Source organism: Lindgomyces ingoldianus, assembly GCF_010093535.1.
Source record: "Lindgomyces ingoldianus strain ATCC 200398 unplaced genomic scaffold BDR25scaffold_17, whole genome shotgun sequence".
Classification (NCBI taxonomy): domain Eukaryota; kingdom Fungi; phylum Ascomycota; class Dothideomycetes; order Pleosporales; family Lindgomycetaceae; genus Lindgomyces; species Lindgomyces ingoldianus.
Window position 1 is genome coordinate 886,488 of NW_022985178.1, and position 19,636 is coordinate 906,123.

At 50.0% G+C, this 19,636-nt stretch overlaps 9 protein-coding genes across 9 annotated transcripts; 5 read left to right on the plus strand and 4 right to left on the minus strand.

The window, feature by feature from the left end:
- Positions 1-65: 65 nt before the first annotated feature.
- On the plus strand, positions 66-521 carry BDR25DRAFT_197957 (ankyrin repeat protein; the record flags this gene model as incomplete). Its single annotated transcript, XM_033684358.1, has 1 exon — positions 66-521. A coding segment is annotated over one exon (456 nt), but the record flags the coding sequence as incomplete, so codon positions are not given.
- Positions 522-854: 333 nt separating this feature from the next.
- On the plus strand, positions 855-1,181 carry BDR25DRAFT_226377 (ankyrin; the record flags this gene model as incomplete). The annotated part of the gene is made up of 1 exon (XM_033685204.1): positions 855-1,181. A coding segment is annotated over one exon (327 nt), but the record flags the coding sequence as incomplete, so codon positions are not given.
- Positions 1,182-2,042: 861 nt separating this feature from the next.
- Positions 2,043-3,314, plus strand: BDR25DRAFT_184805 (ankyrin; the record flags this gene model as incomplete). The annotated part of the gene is made up of 2 exons (XM_033684243.1): positions 2,043-2,240; positions 3,132-3,314. Coding segments are annotated over 2 exons (381 nt in total), but the record flags the coding sequence as incomplete, so codon positions are not given.
- A 1,878-nt stretch (positions 3,315-5,192) lies between these two features.
- On the minus strand, positions 5,193-8,242 carry BDR25DRAFT_262428 (DUF726-domain-containing protein). Its single transcript, XM_033686760.1, has 2 exons — positions 7,059-8,242; positions 5,193-7,008 (listed from the first exon to the last, which is right to left on the minus strand). Exons 1-2 carry the CDS (start codon positions 8,191-8,193, stop codon positions 5,480-5,482), a joined length of 2,664 nt encoding a protein of 887 aa, XP_033547336.1. The 5' UTR covers positions 8,194-8,242; the 3' UTR covers positions 5,193-5,479.
- A 711-nt stretch (positions 8,243-8,953) lies between these two features.
- On the plus strand, positions 8,954-10,712 carry BDR25DRAFT_355592 (uncharacterized protein; the record flags this gene model as incomplete). The annotated part of the gene is made up of 7 exons (XM_033695485.1): positions 8,954-9,017; positions 9,079-9,597; positions 9,627-10,024; positions 10,061-10,207; positions 10,263-10,297; positions 10,473-10,586; positions 10,631-10,712. The coding sequence occupies 7 exons, from the start codon at positions 8,954-8,956 to the stop codon at positions 10,710-10,712; spliced, it is 1,359 nt and encodes a 452-aa protein (XP_033547337.1).
- Positions 10,713-10,801: 89 nt separating this feature from the next.
- On the minus strand, positions 10,802-11,989 carry BDR25DRAFT_355593 (uncharacterized protein; the record flags this gene model as incomplete). Its single annotated transcript, XM_033695486.1, has 9 exons — positions 10,802-10,981; positions 11,013-11,039; positions 11,096-11,129; positions 11,164-11,309; positions 11,357-11,476; positions 11,534-11,625; positions 11,680-11,729; positions 11,769-11,922; positions 11,962-11,989. 9 exons carry the CDS (start codon positions 11,987-11,989, stop codon positions 10,802-10,804), a joined length of 831 nt encoding a protein of 276 aa, XP_033547338.1.
- A 370-nt stretch (positions 11,990-12,359) lies between these two features.
- BDR25DRAFT_369728 (HET-domain-containing protein) lies at positions 12,360-14,135 on the plus strand (the record flags this gene model as incomplete). Its single annotated transcript, XM_033697112.1, has 2 exons — positions 12,360-13,614; positions 13,729-14,135. 2 exons carry the CDS (start codon positions 12,360-12,362, stop codon positions 14,133-14,135), a joined length of 1,662 nt encoding a protein of 553 aa, XP_033547339.1.
- Positions 14,136-16,245: 2,110 nt separating this feature from the next.
- Positions 16,246-18,144, minus strand: BDR25DRAFT_325695 (uncharacterized protein; the record flags this gene model as incomplete). Its single annotated transcript, XM_033692227.1, has 4 exons — positions 16,246-16,755; positions 16,807-17,080; positions 17,128-17,960; positions 18,016-18,144. The coding sequence occupies 4 exons, from the start codon at positions 18,142-18,144 to the stop codon at positions 16,246-16,248; spliced, it is 1,746 nt and encodes a 581-aa protein (XP_033547340.1).
- A 225-nt stretch (positions 18,145-18,369) lies between these two features.
- Positions 18,370-19,589, minus strand: BDR25DRAFT_35276 (uncharacterized protein). The gene has a single exon (XM_033695057.1). The coding sequence runs from the start codon at positions 19,507-19,509 to the stop codon at positions 18,541-18,543; it is 969 nt and encodes a 322-aa protein (XP_033547341.1). The 5' UTR covers positions 19,510-19,589; the 3' UTR covers positions 18,370-18,540.
- Positions 19,590-19,636: the final 47 nt, after the last annotated feature.

Below are 19,636 nucleotides of genomic sequence, written 5' to 3' on the forward strand. Positions count from 1 at the left end.
ATTGACTAAGCTTACCTGCTCTTAGGTTCCTTCTCGCTCGCCTACATACGGATTCGCTCCTAGACAAGAGAACCCCAAAAGATGTTAAATCAACACTATCCAAACTTCCTAGAGGCTCTACTGCGCTTGATGATGCATACAAGAAAGCTATGCAAAGAATAAAAGGCCAGCTAAACGGAGACTACCAGCAAGCCAAAAAGGTCCTATCATGGATTATATACGCTCAGAGACCGCTCAGCACAGATGAGATATGCTGTGCTTTAGCAGTAGAGCAAGAGAAAGAGGATCTTGACCCAGAGAATGTACCTGATGTCGAAGACTTGGTGTCAGTTTGCGCTGGCCTTGTCGTTGTTGATAAAGAGAGCGCTATAATCCGTCTTGTGCATTATACAACACAAGAATACTTTGAGCGCATTCGGGAAGAATGGAACCCTAATTTTCAGCTACATATTGCTTCAACATGCCTTACATACCTCTCGTTTCGCATGTTTAGAAGCGGTAGCTGTTCAACTAGCAACGAGCCTTTCTTAGAGTATGCTGCCAAGCACTGGGGACAACATACACGAAGCGTTCAAGACAAGGTGTATAAGCTAGCATGTTCATTTCTACTCCATAGTGGGTCAATCTCATGCGCTGCACAGGTAATGTTCGTTCCAGACCACGAGTATCGCAATTACAGTCAAGCCTATCCTTTTACAACAACAGGCTTGCACCTCACGGCACGATTTGGGTTGCTCCACCTATCACAGGAGCTCCTATCTAAACCAGAAAGAGAGGCTCTAATCGCAGTCAATGCAAAAGACGGCTACGGCAAGACTCCATTGTTCCTCGCGGCAGAACATGGGCATGGTGAAATGGTCAAGCTGCTGCTCGACAAGGGCGCCGACGTTAACGCGCAGGCTGGAGAGTACGGCAACGCACTCCAGGCAGCTTCAGAAAGAGGTTACAAGGATATCGTGAAGCTGCTTCTTAATAGAGGCACAAACGTCAACACGCAAGGTGGATACTACGGCAACGCACTCCAGGCGGCTTCAGAAGGAGGCCACGAAGAGGTCGTAAAGCTGCTACTTGACAAGGGCGCCAAGATCAAAGCAAAGGGTGGACACTATGGCAACGCACTCCAGGCGGCTTCAGCTGAAGGTCACAAGGAAGTCGTGAAGCTGTTGCTTGAGAAGGGCGCTGGAGTTGACGCACAGGGTGGAAACCACAGTAATGCACTCCAGGCGGCTTCATTTGGAGGCTACAAGGAGGTCGTGAAGCTGCTGCTTGACAATGGCGCCAACATTAGTGCGCAGGGTGGAGAGTACGGCAATGCACTCCAAGCGGCTTCAAAAGAAGGTCACAAGGGGGTCGTGAAGCTCCTTCTTAGCAGGGGTGCGGACGTCCACGCGCAGAGTGGAAGGTACGGCAACGCACTCAAGGCGGCTTCAGTTGGAGGCTACAAGGAGGTCGCGAAGCTACTGCTTAACAATGGAGCCGACGCCAACGCGCAGGACAAATACTACGGCGACACACTCCAGGCAGCTTCAATAGGAGGCTGTAAGGATATTATAAAGCTGCTGCTTGACAAAGGTGCCGACGTGAACACGCAGGGTGGAGAGTATGGCAACGCGCTCCAGGCGGCTTCAAATCAAGGTCTCAAGGAGGTGGTGAAGCTGCTGATTAAAAACGGCGCCGACGTCAATGCGCAGGGTGGATACTATGGTAATGCACTTCAGGCGGCTTCAGAAGAGGGTCATAAAGAAGTCGTGAAGATATTGCTTGAGGAGGGCGCCAACGTTAATGCGCAGGGTGGATGCTACGGGAACGCGCTCATCGCGGCTTTCATTGGAGGCTACGAAGACGTCGCTAAGCTACTAATTGACAAGGGCGCCGATGTCAATGCGGAGGGTGGGTTCCACGGCAACGCACTCAACGCGGCCTTAGAAGGAGGCCACAAGGACGGTGTTGTGAAGCTGCTGCTTGACAAGGGCGCCAACGTCAACGCGCAGGGTGGAAATTTCAATACGCTCCAGGCGGCTTCAAATAAAGGCCACAAGGAGGTGGTGAAGCTGCTGCTTGAAAATGGTGCCGTTGTCAATGCGCAGGGTGGATACTACGGCAACGCACTCCAGGCAGCTTCAAGTAAAGGACACAAGGAGGTCGTAAGGCTGCTGCTTGACAAGGACGCCAACGTTAACGCGCAGGGTGGATACTACGGCAATGCACTCCAGGCAGCTTCAACAGGAGGCTACAAGGATGTGGTGAAGCTGCTGCTTGAAAAGGGCGCCAACGTTAACGCACAGAGTGGATACTACGGCAACGCACTTTACGCGGCTTTAGTTAGAGGCCATGAGGAGGTCGTGAAGCTGCTCATTGACAAGGATGCTAACGTTAATGCGCAGGGTAGAGAGAACGACAACGTGCTCTACGCGGCTTCAGCTAGAGGCTACAAGGAGATCACGAAGCTGCTTCTTAGTAAGGGCGCGGTTGTCAATGCGCAGGGTGGGTATTGCGGCAACGCACTTCAGGTGGCTTCATTAGAAGGCCACGAGGAAGTCGTCAAGCTACTGCTTGATAAGGGCGCCAACGTCAACGCGCAGGGTAGACACTACGGGGATGCACTCCAGGCGGCTTCAACAGGAGGCCACAAGGAGATCATAAAGCTGCTGCTTGACAAGGGCGCCAACGTCAACGCACAGTGTAGAGACTACGGCAACGCACTCCAGGCAGCTTCAAGTAAGGGCCACAAGGAGGCTGTGGAGCTGCTGCTTGACAAGAACGCCAACATCAATGCGCAGGGTGGACACTACAGCAACGTTCTTTACGCGGCTTCATTTGGAGGCTACAAGGAGGTGGTGAAGCTGCTGCTTGATAAGGGCGCCAACGTCAATGCGCAGGGTGGATACTACAGCAACGCACTTTGCGCGGCTTCAATTGAAGGCCACGAGGAGGTCGTGAAGCTGCTGCTCGACAAGGGTGCCGACGTTAGTGCGCAGCATAAATACTACGGTAATGCACTCTATGCGGCTTCCATTAGAGGCCACGAGGAGATCGTGAAGCTGCTGCTTAACAAGGGCGCCGACGTTAATGCACAGAGTGGATACTACAACAACGCACTCTACGCGGCTTCGCTTCAGGGCCACGAGGAGGTGGGGAAGCTCCTGCTTGACAAAGGTGCCAATGTCAACGCGGAGGGTGGAGAGTACGGCAACGCACTCCAGGTGGCTTCCCATAATGGCCACAAGGAGGTAGTAAAGCTGCTGCTTGAAAAGGGCGCCGTCCTTAACGCGCACGGTGGATACTACGGCAACGCACTTCAGGCAGCTTCAGCAGGAGGCTACAAGGAGGTCATGAAGCTGCTGCTTGATACGGGCGCCGACGTCAACGTACAGAGTGGACATTACGGCAACGCACTCTACGCAGCTTCAATTCAAGGCTACAAGGAGGCGGTGGAGCTGCTGCTTGACAACGGCGCCAATGTCAATGTGCAGGGTGGAGAGTACGGCAACGCACTCCAGGCGGCTTCGACTAAAGGCCACAAGGAGGTCGTAAAGCTGCTCTGCGACAGGGGAGCCGACATCAATGCACAAAGTGGAGACTCACTTCAAGCGGTTTCGAATGAAAGTCAGTGAAAAACTGTGTACTTATAATATTTCACGTATTTCTTTCTATCATCCCTACTCCATAGAGGAGTTTGGAGGACCACTTGTGATTTATATTATAGAAATGCGTTTTCTAGCAACTTCTCTTAGCCTGGTCATAGTCTAATGTTCACTTTAGGGATTCTTCAGGGTTCTTAAAATCGCAATGATACATGTAGGAATGGTTATGCCCATCCTCTCCGCGAGTAATCGTGACTGACCTGCTCCCACCACACCCTTGTGGATACCCTGAACCGCACAGGAGCATGTTGGTTGGGCCACATGTGACGCAGTTCACGAGACTACTTCTTGGTGAAGTCATAGTAACAACCCTTTTGAACGCTTAGCTTGGTTTAGTAGGGTGGCTCCCGGAGGTGGCGCGGAGAGATCTTGCATCGCTCTCGGAGAGGAAGCCGGCTTTGCAAGTGGCTGTATCCACTTCCCTCCTTTGTGGAAGGGGACTACATTTGACGGATTTCAGCCTAGGCAGGGTTGCAGCGAGGTGATTATACGACGTACAACTAACTAGTGGTGAGTTGGTGGTGGACGGGTATGAGAGGATGGTGGGAGTGCAATTTTTTAGTAATTGTAACAAGAGCGAGTATAATGGATGTAGTAACAGGGACAAGAGCGAACGTAGTCGATGTAAAAAAGAGACATAGCGGGTTAAGGAGATTCCGTTCATCCTGAGGGGAATATTATTCTACATTATTCGATCTAATCCTTCCCACAACGCTAATTACTAACCCAGGATCTTGTCCAATCATCTATCCCCAACCAAGCCCTCCCCATACATACCAGACATTCCGGGATCAAATCCCCTTAAACTCTCCTAGAACGCTTGATAGAGCGAACCCAGAAATGCATCACGCATCACCGCAAGCGTAGCTGCCACAGAAGGTCAGGCTCAGATTTCGAATGATGCTAGAGTCACGTTTCTTCCACGCTATACAGCTACTCCCAATCAGAAGTAAAACCAGAGGGAGGCTTCCAAGACAAGAGATACTAGATAAATATTGGGGTTTCGAAGGGCGAGACATTTGCTCACGATCTTCAGGCTCCTCCACGCACCCCAAATATTACAATCCCAACCCAAAATCCAACACAGAAGATCCTCCACGTTCCCGACTCCGGCATCCCCTCAACACCCCCAGATACATCCTTCTGTTCAAAACACAAAATTTCGGTCCCTTCGCTCTCAAGCTGCGCCCGCACGCCTCCACGCTTGCGATCACCCCCATTTTTACATCTTCCATTGGGGGCTTAAATACCCCATCCGTCTAGCACTATATATGTCCTCCGCCGAAAAATGGCGCTGCGTTTCTGCGTCGCGAACGATGCGGGGTTTGGGATGCAGGTTGCAGGGAGCGTGCGAAATATACATTGAACTTTCGTTAGTGGAATTGTAGGATATGTCTTCGATGGTGTCGATTTTGGTATGCTCGTCGTCATCATCTTGTGCAAAAGAGCTGTACCTCCTTAGCATAATCTCATAACACAATCGTAGGGGGGAAAGCAGACACGGAGAATGATAAATTGTAAAGCGGTCGTTCTGAGATTGAGGCAATAGTTGTGACATTAACGGGCTACATGAAAGTGGTGAAGGTCTTTCACGGCTGCTTGACACAAACAAGTCCCATAGTGTGTCAGTGTTCAGCCACGAATACTAGCAACGGAGTTGATAAATGCAGAGGTCATGAAGAATCATCACAAAAATAGACGATGAACCTCTTCGAAACCCAACAAAATACTCTCAGAATTGACTAAAACAGTATTTAGACAAAATGAGAAAGGGTATTAGTCCAGGGCCCATGACAGTGCAGTCACACATCCCTCGCCAACGGGCCCACCCATTACTACATCAAACCCATATCCCCATCATCCAACGGCAACGGTTCTACCATGCTCAGCTCTCCAAACTCGCTGCTTACTTCATCATCGCTCTCCTCCTCTGGTTCGACTGAGGTTAACGCAACCGTAGGAATCCCCTCTGGCGGCTCCGGCTGCTTCACGGACATACGCATCATTTCATCCATAGGAGGCGAGAACTTGTGATCATCGATATCTCTCATCACGATCTTAGGATCTTCTTCGTCATCAGAAGAATCCACGAGTTCGTTACTCCTCGGAGGGGCCGGGGGCGTTGGAACCATGTTCGAAGGGATTTGTCTGTGAGTCAGGGAGGCGACTGGGAAAGGCGCTGGACTGATGTGAGGTGAATTCGAAGAGGTATCATTCCTCGTCTGTATGGGGATACTGCCTGAAAGAGGATCCATCACTGGTGACGGCGCCGGCGCAGGTTGCTGGCCGGTCCTCTGTGTGGTTATCTGCCGTTGCAATTGCCTACGGGCGTCTGCGGAAAGCGGGAGGTTTGGTGTCGGATTTGAGGCGTCCGCAAAATCATTTGTCTTTTTGTCTTGTACGACGATCAATTCCGACGGCCCAGCAGCGGAAGGATCCCTTTGCCGAGTATCCTGCTTGTGCTTCTTGACATGTTCACGGACTTGTTTCTTCTTCCTCTCCACGAGTTCCAAGGCTCTTTCTTGTTCTGCTACTTTACTAAAATCGATGTCTCCGAGGCCAATCTTGGTTAAAATATTCCCGACAAGGAAACGGTACTTATCGTGACTGTTAACCAGTTTGCTCATGTCTACATTCTCAATCCCAAAGACACCCTTGACGTCCTGAAGTCCAGCAACGCCTATCTGAAGTTTGCTTGCTCGATAGAGAAATCCGAGGATGTAGTCTTCAGTGCTATATACGTTCACGACACGGGCTGCAACAACCGAGCGGATCTGTCTCCAAGAGCGGGTATCGGATGGGACGGGTGCTCCCATGAGGACCACAGACTCCACCAATCCGAAAGCGTTCTGCTCGGCAAGCTCAACCAAACAAGAGTAGATGACGCGTGCTCCTATCGAGTAACCTGTCAGGGTGACGGGTCGTTCGCCTTGAACTTTGTCTATCAAGGCGCGAGCGAGGACCTTTCCAGCCTTGTCAGCTCGAGCGAGGGCGACGGAAAAGGGGTTATCCAGCACGCTCGCAACCTTGACCAAGCCAAGCGGCCATAGTCCGGCGTAGAGAGCACCAAGAAGGGTGCGGCTAACGACGGTATATGTCACCCCATCCCATGCATAGCTAAAGAGCACATCATTGAGAGAGTTCCCGAGACGAAGCATGGCATCCATTTCGAAGCGGAGCGAGAAGGGCTCGATGCCGGAGGCCTCAATTACTTCCCAAGGCTTGTTGACATCGGAGGGAGAGTTAAGCCACCCGCTGATGCCGATGCAGACCCGTAAGCGGTGCTGTTCACGTTTGCTTGGATCACGAGCATCTTGGTCTTCAGACCACTCATGCGAATGTTGGGCCGACGGGCGTTCCGGATCTAGCGCTCTTGTTAGCCGTTAATCCAAGTAGTGGCCTAGATTAGTATACCTTGAATAGGGATGAACTCAAAGTCCTGTACTTCCCGTGCGTACTGCTTCATCAGCCTTCCAGTCATCTTCCCACCATAAGCACCAAACAATGACCCAACGAGCACAGTGCTTCCAGCAAGTGCTCCAAGATAGCCCGAGATGACGGTGGCTCCCAGGCCTAGGCCACCCATCACAGTCCCAACGCCGGCAGCCAGGAGTGGAGCAGCCAGACCCCCGGTGACACCGATAAGAACCGCACCGCCAACGGCGGCCAGGCCGATCTTCCACTTTCGCGAGGCTGAGTCGTTCGCTGCTTGTTTCTTGGCGGATTCCTCAGCATCCATCTGAGAGGCAGCCGATGCGAGGAGGCCTTGGGCTACAGACTTCTCATGCTCAGCCAAGACGTCCACCTCGATTTCTAGGCTACTGGATAAGTGGAGAAGAAGAACTCGTGAATGTGCTGGGTAGTGCTCCAAGCTGAGCAACAACAAGAGCAGGCAATGGAGAATGAGGACCTTCTTCGGCTCATCGAATCCCAAAAGCTTAGTCTCAATGACCTCATAATATCCGTGACTTCTCTTGCCCTTGCCCCGGTGGTCGACAGCGCCGAAAGGATCCCCACCAAAGTCAACGAGTAGTGAGTTCCCCTGGCTAATTCTCTCCGATTCATCCAATGCCTGCTTCCTCTTCGCTTTCGCCTGCCGCACAACCTCTCCCCGCACGCAGAGCACATCGCAAATGCGGTGCATGACACCGGCACGCCATTTATCGAAGAAGGTAAGTGCGCCCCGACGCAGCCCCTGCATTTGAGTCGACTCTACTTCTCTCTGCCGAACTCGCCTAGCTCTTTCCGCGACTATCAGAGCCTCGTCTTGAGGCTCATCAAAGCTTATGAGGTCCTGTGCGGGGGAGGTCCTGGGCTTCGGCGAAGGTGGGGGAGGGGGTGCAGTTGAAGAGGCAGTTTCGTGAGTCTTGTTCGGGTCGAAGGTAGCGATCAGGTCGCTGCGCATTGCATCGGTACATAGCAGGACGAGGAGTGCGAGTTCGACCCGCAGCGTGGGAGTCTCCAGCACAGAGGTAAGGGAGGCGCCTTCGTCGGGGGTTGAGGCCTCAGCGCCCGAGCCAGTGATGACGTTGGCCACTTTGTACAGCATCGTGACGTTGGGCAATGGTTGGGAGCCACAATGTTAGCCCGCTCCCGAGTGTTAACTCAGCAGAGAGCACTGATGCCTAGAGTGGGAGATGGGAAGAGGTTGCAATATGGGGGCCGCGCTGCGCCTCATTGGGGCTAGGCAGAGATCGACTCCCGGTAGGATTCATATCCCGGTCTTCGAGAAAAGCTGCACTGTTCTCGAGACATGGATACAGCTTGGATACATCTATCTTCATGATCGGATTTTGCAAATGTTGGAGATGTAAACTCCCAATTGGAGATTGGTGTTGAGTCCAGTGATGCGATCGGCGATCCTCGCGAAGAAACGTGACCTCGTGTTGGCGCCTTCCCTCACTTGTCTTGGGTCTCTCAGCCCTCAACTCATCTCAAACACATCCGAGACGATATTCATTCTACGCCCGGAACGCCCAGTTATCGAGACTCGGCCGAGCACCAGACTGTCCAAGTCGTAATTCCTTTCAATCGGGACCTCTGACCTTATTGTGGCGCTTCAATGTTACCTTCGTCTCGGGTGACAAAGAGGATGTTTGGGCTCGGAGGATATTAGCAAGGGATGACAGCCAATCTCACCGCGACGGGCAGCAGAAGGATCCGGATACTGGTCTGTTCCACTGCAGACTGTATCCATCCAACTGAGTTTGCTCTTTCCTGTGGATCAAAGCGTTCTACATGATCTACAAAACTGGCAAGCAGCGGACCTATCATATACTGCCCTTTACGACAGAAGCAATTCCCCCCCCATGGCGTTCAATGCATGTGACATGCAACACATTACCATGCTCTTTCTTTTCCCCTGCATTCTCCGTGAGTGCTTTTAAATTAGTGTTGCAATGCACTCCCACCTTCCGCGAACACTTTTCTTCAGCCCCCAGATTCCATCCCACCGCGCCGGTCGCTAGTTTAAATCTGTCCCGGAGCCCACTCTCACGGTACTTCACCATGGATCCACTAAGTGTCATCGCCGTTACTGGCGCTATTGCACACCTCATTGAACTCGCATCTCAAACAATCCAGAGAATTGAAGAATTCGACGACGACCTTCATTCTGATGACTCATCTCTCTCTTTGCGGGATCTCCAAGCCTCACTAAGTGCGCTGAAAGTAACACTGTCAAAAATCTACAAATGGCTTGAAGCGCCTAGCACTCCGGGGGGCGTCAAAACTACGCGTCGACTGGTCATCGATATAGATCTCTCGGTTCCGAATTGCAAGATGATGTTAGAGAATACTGTTGCACATCTTACCGAGATGCGGGAGAAGGATGGGAGGTTCGACATCGGGCCAAGGACGCCAGCAGTCTCAACTACAGACATGACCAAGCTTGACGATTTGAGAAAAACGTTTGAACAGCAGACTACAACCCTCGCTCTGCTACTGACCGCTTGTAACAAGTAAGAATTGTCCAACAAGGAGCTCTTTCCTACCTATTCCATATTCCCCATTCCCCATTCCCCATATTCACCTCGCTCACCACATCCAGCGACTCTCCCTCCTCACAAACACAAGGCCTACAAATTCATTCATCCCGCCAAATTTTGCTCCAGACGCAATCCGACACTTCCCCGCTTTCCCTACACGCTCTTGATGACACTGCTTCATACCTCACTGGTTGCGTCACAAACAATACATCGACTACTTCGCTCATCCCCCACATTGATACCGAAGCCATCCGATCTCGACTTTACACACGCTACATGAGAGACCCATTCAGGGTTCTCCTGCGGGGACGATGCGGGAGTGAAAGAAGGGCAGAGGTGCCACGTGCGAAGTTTATGTACGATGAGATTATTTGCAGAAAGCCGATTCCATATGTGGGAAGGAAGGATCGGCGAAGTGGCCATGGATAGCGGCTGCACATAGGGTGCGGGCTGGTGGTAGCGAGCAAGAGACTGCACAGTGCAACGCTTGAGGAATACACCGGATATTATTTTCCGCATATATATATGATGTCCCTCATGGGTAGCTTTGACAAGGTGGGTATCGTTTTCACGCGGGTCCTCTGTGACGCTCAAATGAAGGAAATTTTGCACTCTCCCAGGGCTCCCGCAGCCTGAAGTCAGTGTTACCTCCACAGATCCCAGATAGTGAGCATCTAAATCCTCTAATATCTTAGTAATTTGCAGAATTAAATATCTCCATCTCGGGGAAACCACCTTACCGTAGATGCGTATAAAATCCTTTAACCAATTAGCTCTCCAAACAGTGCCAAAGCGACTTCTTCCTCCAACCTCACATTAATCACCAGTGAAGGTAACTGAGTCTACACCATATTCGTAATCACCAAATCACGTCACGTCACCATATCACAACATCAATAAGCAAAGCACACAAAACCTCTCTCAAGTTCCTCTATGGTTCCATTAAAGTGTCCATGTAAGACAAGTTGTAACATTCAAACCACACATGCTTGCAATTAGTCAACAAGCCAGAGCATCACGAACCCAGACAGAACAGATAAAACGCATACAAGCTCAAGCCGGCACAAATAAGACAAAATAGAACAGTCGCAGGCCACAGACAGTTGAATCCAACGCGAAGCAAACCGAAAATTATGTAAAAAAAAAAAAAAAAAAACTGGGGATTTTTTTTTAAGAGAAACAACCCGTGCCAACAATTCCTGCCCCTTGTACAGCTTCGCACCAAGACCTCCTTCGACGACAAAAGAACTGGTTACTTGTTGCACCTGTAAAAGCACTGGTACTCTGCACCTCAGAAATACAGCGAAATGAAGCGGCGAGAAATAGGTCATCCGCAGAGGGCAGGAGGGTCTATATACTTAGAGTGCAGTGCATAGGTCACGATAGGCACGTGATGGCGAAGTGGCGACTGAGGGGAAGGGCTGTGGGGTAGCTTTTTTGTGGGGATTTATATGCGGCAAGCACCTCCAGAATTGCAGAGACGGTGTAGAACGTCTGCCTAATAAATTGGCTTTCAGGAGGGATATCATCACAGGTGCACCGAAGTGCCTATTGAGCGGTGATTGGTCTTTATTCGCAGCTTCAGGCATGTTGAAGCAGTATATGCTCTTTCCACCACTGTGCCGCCTTCTCCAGCTTCTCCAGTTTCCAACCTGTCTTCGTGGGAACTATCTGCGGTCTGGAAAAAAAGTTGGAGAGGAAGATGATGAGTTTTCGAAATGACACAGATTCCTGAGCATCCAATCGCGAGTATTCAATGCTGTGGTTTCCAGGTAAAAAGGAGGCATAGAAATTCTGATATGAGGAGGACCCATCGAAATCCCAATTACTAGAAACTTCCTCTTCCTGACGCAGGTGCTTAAGAAATTCTCTCTATCAGCCAGGCAAGATACAATTGCCGACCAAAAGACAACCGCATTCTCCAAACGAGCCATTTAAATAGTTCGGGCATAGTTGAAATAATCTTATGATGATTTTAGTCACCAGAAAGTGTTCTCGAGTTCGTGGTGCACTTATACCGACCATGTTATAAGGTTAACATAACATACGATCCATGAAACTTAGGCGGTGATAATTGTCTCTTTCGTAGTTGAGAGAGCTGGCACATATCTACGTTTATGTAGGTGAAGATCCAGACGGTGGATGAGTATTTACAGTAAAGGTGATATGAAATAAGAAATCATCAAGTGTCGTGCAAAGAACCCTGATGCGATATGAGAAAATGGACTTCGAATAGACCTCCACTAAGATCTCGAATGCATGATGAATGGCGCTGATTGGCTGCTTCTCATCTCAAGACTAGTGCGCTTAGCAAAGAGAGGGAATTTCACCTGGCCACCCAAAAGCTCTCTCAAGCATAATCCTCTTACCACACACCATCTACTAGCTAAATAAACCCCAAGCTACATTATCCACGCCTAGATCTAGGATGACAACCCGCGAAGTGCTGCGGCAGCTTCAGGGTCTTGCAGATGGAGAGCCCCTCGAGACAGAGCTCTGCATTCCTTGCCAGCGTGCCTTGGATGGCGATGATCTCTCCCGGATTGGCGGTCCGTCCTGGCTCAACGACGGCTTTCCCGACTGTGAAGGAGTTGAGACGCCCCTGTTGTATTGTGCGTTGTGCCGAAATATTCTTCATTCACGAGCCTGGGCGAAGGAGAGAGGAATGAAAGAGGACGTGGCAACTGAGTCTACCAGTTGGGTCATGGAAAGTATGCAGTCAGGCCTGATGTTGTTCAGCGATGTGGAGTACCAGACCGGGCATGAACAGCAGAAAAGAAACGCCGAGCAAAGGCCGAAGGACTATGTTCGAGTCATTGGGAAGGCCGCCAATATTACTCTGTTGCGATCTTGGGTCGAAACATGTGAGAAAGATCATAGCGAGAAGTGTAACTCTAGCTCTCTCATGCCGGGAAGGGGTATAGGTGTCAATATCAGATTCATCGACGTTCATAAAGATTGCATTGTCCCGGGGACCCTTGGCCACAGATACTTCGCCTTAAGCTACGTATGGGGAGCCGCTAAGCAATTCAAATTGGAAATTTCGAACTCCCACGCGCTACAGCAGCCTGGCTCTCTATCTCAAGTACTGTTGCCTCAAACCATCAGAGACTCCATGAGTCTGGTCTCTTCCCTTGAAGAGAGGTACCTTTGGGTTGACGCACTGTGTATTGTCCAGGATGATGATCAAGGGAAAGCCGTGCAAATTGAGCAGATGGCATCAATATATGTTTCTGCACTCGCTACTATAGTCGCCCTTTCTGGAACGAGTGCATCGTCCGGGCTCCCTGGAATTCCGCCGTCACCTCGTAATCCACATAGTATTCAAATCGCACCAACCCTCCGGCTAGCACCACGAACTTCCTTCTCTGAGATCTTCAACAGCTCTGTGTATAGCTCTCGCGCTTGGACTTTCCAAGAACGAATTCTCTCGCCACGCTGTCTATTCTTCACAGCCGAGCAGGTCCACTTCCAATGCCTTTCTGCGAGCTATTGCGAAGACCGTTCCTTTGATTGCATAGAGGATAGAGTATCGGGCATAAATCCTCTCTCGGAAGCTCAGATCTGGTCGCGCAATCCCCGAAGTGTAATCGAATTGGACGGTAACAATGGTTTCCGTTTCTACGCTCGTTTCATTGCGGACTACTCGACAAAAAATATGGGCTACCTGAGCGATGCTATAAATGCTATTGCTGCCATACTAGGCGCCTTAGAGGGTCTTTATGGGTGGCGTTACTGGAACGGTCTTCCTAATTCACTAATAGACCTCGCACTGTTGTGGACGCCGAAGCAGCACGTCATCCGCAGGGAATTTGGCGGCAAGACATTGTTCCCGAGTGGGTCCTGGGCCGGTTGGGTTGGTGCAGTGCATTACGGTGACTTAGTCCAAGTCCCTCCACAGATACCCTTATGCAAAGCATTCAGGTCGTGCGTTGCCGCTTTTCATGTTTTGGACCAGACCGGTTGCCACAGCTTTGCTTCTGGTTGGAATATGGGAAGTGAAAACGGGTCCGCCAACCTTGATTGTGTATCTCATCGACCACTAGCTGCAGGGGAAATAAACGCTCTTGTATTCCGTGCTCAGACGATTTCAGGAGACTCCTTTCGGATAGCAAGATATTCTACACAGTTAGTGAACGAAGCAAATCACTGCCAAGTCACGACAGAAGTGTCTTTCCTATTTGACGCACAGTCCCGGCGTTGCGGGATCGCGTATGGCATCATAGACTCACTAGCAGGGGTAGACCTCATTCTTCTCTCTACTTTTTCTCGAACGTCGTCTCTAGAGACTCATGGGCCTATTATAACAACGCTGAATATGGAATATATGGCGATTAATGAACGATTATTTCACGGGGACTTTTCCGACGAAGCCTGGTGTACATTGAATGTGCTTCTCGTAGAATGGAAAAGTGGCTACGCTCGTCGGGTTGGTATTGGACAGGTGTGTCGGGAGGCGTGGGATTCCTGTCGCATTGTAAAGAAGGATATTTTGTTGGCTTAACTGGGTGATGTGAAATGCAGGAACACTGAAATTGGAGTGCTATAGCAGTGGCGTCATTGTGGAGGGTGGTGGTAGTCATGTTGATTCAGATATAATCAGCTAGCTATCCTCGCAAGCACTTAGCGCACAACAAGAGGATCCGGGGCATCAGTCGATGCGAGAGAGGACAGTACCGCTTCTTCGGCGCTCGCAAACCCAACTCTCAACGCCGTAGTCGATGGTCCAACATCCTCACCGTCACTCGTGTCTCTAGATACTCAATTGTCTACCCATATTGCCTCTAGCTTGCCACTGTCGAAACTAGGAAATATGTCAGCAAAACCACTAGCCCGAGATGTTTTATCTCATATCGTGTCTTCGATGAGAGTGCATCGATGCCAGATGGTGCCCTTATCATCATCTATAGATGCCCGAAAATCCCACTATGCAATCTAAAAGCGCCTTGTTGAATTGATGCCATGCTATATTTTGTTTCCTCTTCGCTCCCTTCTCAAGTTGGGATTTATGACAGGATTCGACCCGGCAGATCCCAATGAAGATGTTGCAAAGCCGAGCTGGGCTTGGGGAAATAGGGTTCCATTATCGCCCTCGTGAATAGCGTTGGAGGATTCTATTGTGCTCCATACAACCGTTGGAACGTTGCAACAGTTTTATTTCCCGACTAAATTGTCCATGGAAGTGACTTCCGTCCAATTTGATCTTTGTAATTGGCATTGACATTGACATTACCTGTTGCATGCAAAAGCTTCACGACACTCTCGTGCCCGTAATCCGCGGCCCATGAAAGCGGGGGTCCGCCCATTATGATCTCGTGGGTTTACGTCAATATTTTTCGCTTCAAGGAGCTCCTTGGCCATGATCCCATGTCTAGATCAGGCGACCTAAGAAGCGGTGTTCGCTTGTACTTGGAGTCTTTTGAGTTGACGTCTACCTTGCCCGTGTCAAGAAGCAGCTTTAACAATATTATCACCCCCACATTGAATTGCCCATGATAGCGACCACTTCCCGAGTTCGTAGTCTTTATTATTGATGCTGACGTTGGCTGTCTTCAGTATGAGCTCTACCAAGGCGCCGTTTCTGCAGAAAATTGCCTATAATAGCGACATGAGCTCACTTTCCTGATCCTCAACGTCCACGCGGTATCTACCAGTGCTAAGCGCAAGAGCAAATAGTACCCCATTTTCATAATCTGCTAAATATGAGACGACCATCATTAGGCTGGATGGGCTTGCATCGATATTGAATACCTTGGCTGGTTTGTGCTCTGACATTACAGGTTGCATCATTCCTTTAGCCCTTCTTTTGGAGACAGTTGGGTTGTATGACTTCAACAAACGCTCAGACAGATTCTTGACTTCCGTTTACAAGCGTTGCAAAAAGAGGAGTTCCGTAACGCTCGAGTTCCAGTTGAAGATACGATAGTCTCCCACTCTCATCCGAAGAGCCGAAGTACCATTCCCTTCCTCCCGTAATCAGATTAAACCATGGAGATAGAGTCTGGTCCTACAACGGAATGGTAGCTGTAACGCAGAATTTTCACTTTCTCATAGCAAACGAAGTACTTAAAGACGGCATATCCAGAGATATCACGGCTGAGTGCTACGAAGTGGACGAATTGCTAGGGTGTAAGGCACTCATTCGGATTGATGTGTGAAGATTTGGTGAAGAATGGGAAGGTTCGCGATGTTCGATGTGAATATGCAGCTGATTACGATGGAGTTTGGTCGGCCTGGGTGGAGTGTCCGGGGAAGATTGGCAGCGATGGCGGCGGAAGCGCTTGTTCAGGGGTAGCCGAAGCTGCTAGGGAGGATTTTAGAGATGGCGGGGAGTTTGGCAAAGACTAGGTAGGGGAAGTGTGTTTGAAATAGAAGGGAATTAGAAGGATATGGAGGAAGAATGATAGCCGCAGATACTCAGGGCCATAGGGCCTTTAGGATTGCTTAACCATTTTTATGAAATTGGGATTTTCTATGGGTGGCGGACGTATTGATACGTTAGCCGAGAGCTTATTGTTAGCCCACTATAGAGAAACCACTACCAATAGCAAACCTTCGTCCTCCGATACATCAGGCTGCAAGCATCTACGTACCGAGGCGCACTCATTGACTCCTTAGCCCAGCTTCTCCCACTCTACATAACGTTCGTGGCCAATGGTATTCGCAGCACAAAGGATCTCAAATTCATGCTTTGTGGTGTTGTTTGTGACACGAAACGGCCAAGGTTCGATGATAGAATGCTGGTTCTTGATCCTCATTCCGAACTTCTTCGCTAGCTGGTCCATTCGAACATCCCTCAAAAACCTCCTGAAGTATTTGTCGAAGTCAGCAAACATGCTGAAGCATGATGTGATGCGAACAAGTTCCGGATTTCCACTCCCAGGTCCAAAAATAGGCAAGAGTTTGAATTCATCGATCCGTATATACTTCTTCAACTTTCCCAGGATGCTGGGGAAATCGACAGAACTGGGACCCCCACTAAGTCGCTCCCCTTCCTGGACGGCGTTTAGGAACAGCATTAGCATAGTAGCCTTTGGATTTTGATTCTTGGGCTTAAGTAACGGGGAGAAAGTCAAGAGGGTATTCTCTGGACCTATGTAACCACGATCGCAGATGTTGGCCAGCTAAGCCATGGTCAGACTAAAATTGTAATGAAAATGACGTAGCTGTCTTACCTCAATCCGATCGAATAAGACCTTACCCTGCCCTGCCTCTTTGAGATAGATAGGTAGTCCTTGCGCGTCCATGTTGAGCAACTGAATTCTCATGTCGCGAGATTGCAGACGCCTACAGAATTGCAGAAGGAGGTCACGGAGAAAGAAGAACAAGCTTCCATACACGTCGTCCCTGGCAATTGGAGCATGCTTGATGTATTCACAATAGTTCCATCCTGAGAGTGGATCAGCGCTGTCCTTCATTGGCCAAATATTCTGATCTTGGTAGAATGTACTTTTCGTAGTTAGCAACGGCTCGTGACAAGGACAGGAAAAATTTACGGATTAGGTGTGTCGAAATCTTTTCTGGACGCCCCAAACGGCAAGAGAACTCCATCAACGCGGAACCTGTACATCCCCATGCGTATGGCCGGAGACTGCCGGTATAGCGCTCGATCGACGTAGTCCACCCGTTCAGGAGCCATCATAGTGCGCTGGCGGACACTCTGAGCATCTATCGCTCTGAGGCCTGCTGGAATTTTGAAAAATCCACACAGTCTGAACCATTCTCCTTTTTTGAGCACCAAGCGCAGTGAGCGACCTCTAATCTTGAATGTCTTTCCAAGAAGGGAGGATGCATCCTTGTCTTTAACTTTGGTGCAGACGTCATCGATGTACGGCAGCAAGCAATCTTCGACGGCCTGAGCTATCCTGGCAGGAAGGAGCGCTGAATACCAGATATGAATCATAATCGGTACTGCTGTCTCCGGCTCGAAGCGTAAGGCGGCTAAAAGCATAATGGCGTTGCGCGCAACGATAGGGAAATCCCAATCATTGCAGATGACCTCGCACTTCGCCCTGTAGTTCTCTGGAAGCCCTACAATAGTCTTGACCAAGTTTCGAATATCCCCGGATGCGGCAAACAGGAGAGTGAAATCCTGATCCACGGCCCGGATACCTTCATTGTCCTTGATGTTGAGAATATCCAGCGCTGGGACATTCCCCCAGAGGTATTTGTTCGCTCCAAATGAGACAAGGTCTGGACCCGTCCGCATGAACAGTGGAAGTCGACCCTCTTGAACCCAGCGTGGTTCGTACTGCTCCTTCATCAAAGGGGATTTGCAGGTCTTCTGGTGAATCTTCCAGTCTGCAGTCTGACACCCTTTCGAGCAATACTGGGGGTGGCACGTTAGCCAAGCCGGATACAAAGGTAAGCAGAGAGGAACTAACTTGAACAAGTTTGCACTTGGCACACGTATTGGTAGCCACATTTTGACACAGTGCTAGCTGGTTGCCAATCTTCCGCGCTGTATTGGCGCAGAGATCGGGATTCAGGAATGCGGACAGATCGGGCGACATCGTTACCCTATTTAGAGTTAGCGGATGGACTCCACACTATAGAAGCTTTCAGGCCACCTCACGATGTTGCATTTCGATACCGAGAATGGATTGCGTGCGTAAGGCAAGGTGAAAGGTTCAAGCGAGGGCTCGGATTCTATAGCTTTGCACTTCCCCAACACTTTGACGGTAAAGTTTGGAATCATGTGATTTTGCTTCCCGCTGTGCCCTTTCATGTTTGTGATTGGAGACTCTTCTCTATTCTTGATCACCGATTTTCACCATACTCAATGCGTTCACTCACACCACTCGTATCGTTTCTCTTCCATGGGCGTCCACCACAAAGCGAGGCGTAGGGGTGGACAGCAGCAGCGCGGTCTGTCGAGTGGAACCAGAAAAGGAGCAAACTTAGAAGTATTAACCTAGCCCAAAATAGTGTCTATCATTCAAAACGGCAATTTTGTACAGTCTCATCCAGTCCTCATCTTCTACATGTGGCTCTAGATGCCGAGGCCAGTTCAAAGATCCAACTAAGGTTTTTCCAACACTAACTGTAACCTCCCCAATCCTAGCACCGAGCAGTGCTGCAAGCTTGTTATACCCAAATCCTGTGGGCCCAAGCAAAATCTCTACTCGGTCAGCTAGGTATATGCCCAGCGCCATTGGACTGACAACAAGCAGTTTGTTCGTCTTGGGATCGACGTGAGGAGTCTGCCTGCTCGGAATGTTCTCAGGGGAAAGCTGCTCGTTTTCTGAAAGAGCGACGTTCGTATCCACAACGATGTGAAGGGATTTGATGCAATACTGGGGTCGATATGCGGGGACGCTGGTCTCGTACTTTCTCCAGAACCAGGGAGGGCATTCTCCCGTGGTGCCTACGGCCAGAAACCGATCAACGATGCCGAAGAGTCCATATGGAATAGGCGAACTAATACAGCCTCCAAATCTGACACGACTCTGTAATGACTCTTTGATTCGTGGAGATCCGCAAATTCTAATCCGAATTTCAAGGCGCTCAATGATTGGGGGCATCTTGGGAGGGATAGAAAGCCATGTCGGCCATAGCGACTTCTCCTCGACGAGCATAACATCTAGCACTGCAGATGATATCACCAACTTTGCGCGACGGTCCAAGGTTTCGGCGCGAAGTTGGTGACATGTTTGAAGAAGGCCCTTAGAGGTAGGCTCGTAGGCAGCGGATGAAGACGGGTAGTAGATCAGATCCTTAGGGTATAGGTAGGTGGGTTCCTTGTCAAATATCTTGCGCTGAAAGTTTTCAGGAGATGAGCCCTTTGGGGGAGCAGGTGGTGCATCAAGGAGAGAGAACATAACGTGATCGATGATCTGGTCGCGGAGTTCACGGGGAAGAGAGAGTAGGGAGGGCATGCTAGAGGGATGTATTGAGATGAAGAATTGGATCAATTGCTCTCGTACTAATAACACGCAGTGTGGAGGGCTCAAATGGGTCGTTTGCTGAAAGACGACGGATGGGAGGAGGTCAGCAATCACCCTT

What these genes read in the sequence shown, in the direction of transcription:
- BDR25DRAFT_262428 (XM_033686760.1), bottom strand. Translation starts at nt 8,193, where the DNA reads ATGCTGTACAAAGTGGCCAACGTCATCACTGGCTCGGGCGCTGAGGCC. An exon ending in TGAGTTCATCCCTATTCAAG is followed by an intron (nt 7,009 to 7,058) that starts GTATACTAATCT and finishes CAAGAGCGCTAG; the next exon opens with ATCCGGAACGCCCGTCGGCC.
- BDR25DRAFT_35276 (XM_033695057.1), bottom strand. Translation starts at nt 19,509, where the DNA reads ATGCCCTCCCTACTCTCTCTTCCCCGTGAACTCCGCGACCAGATCATC.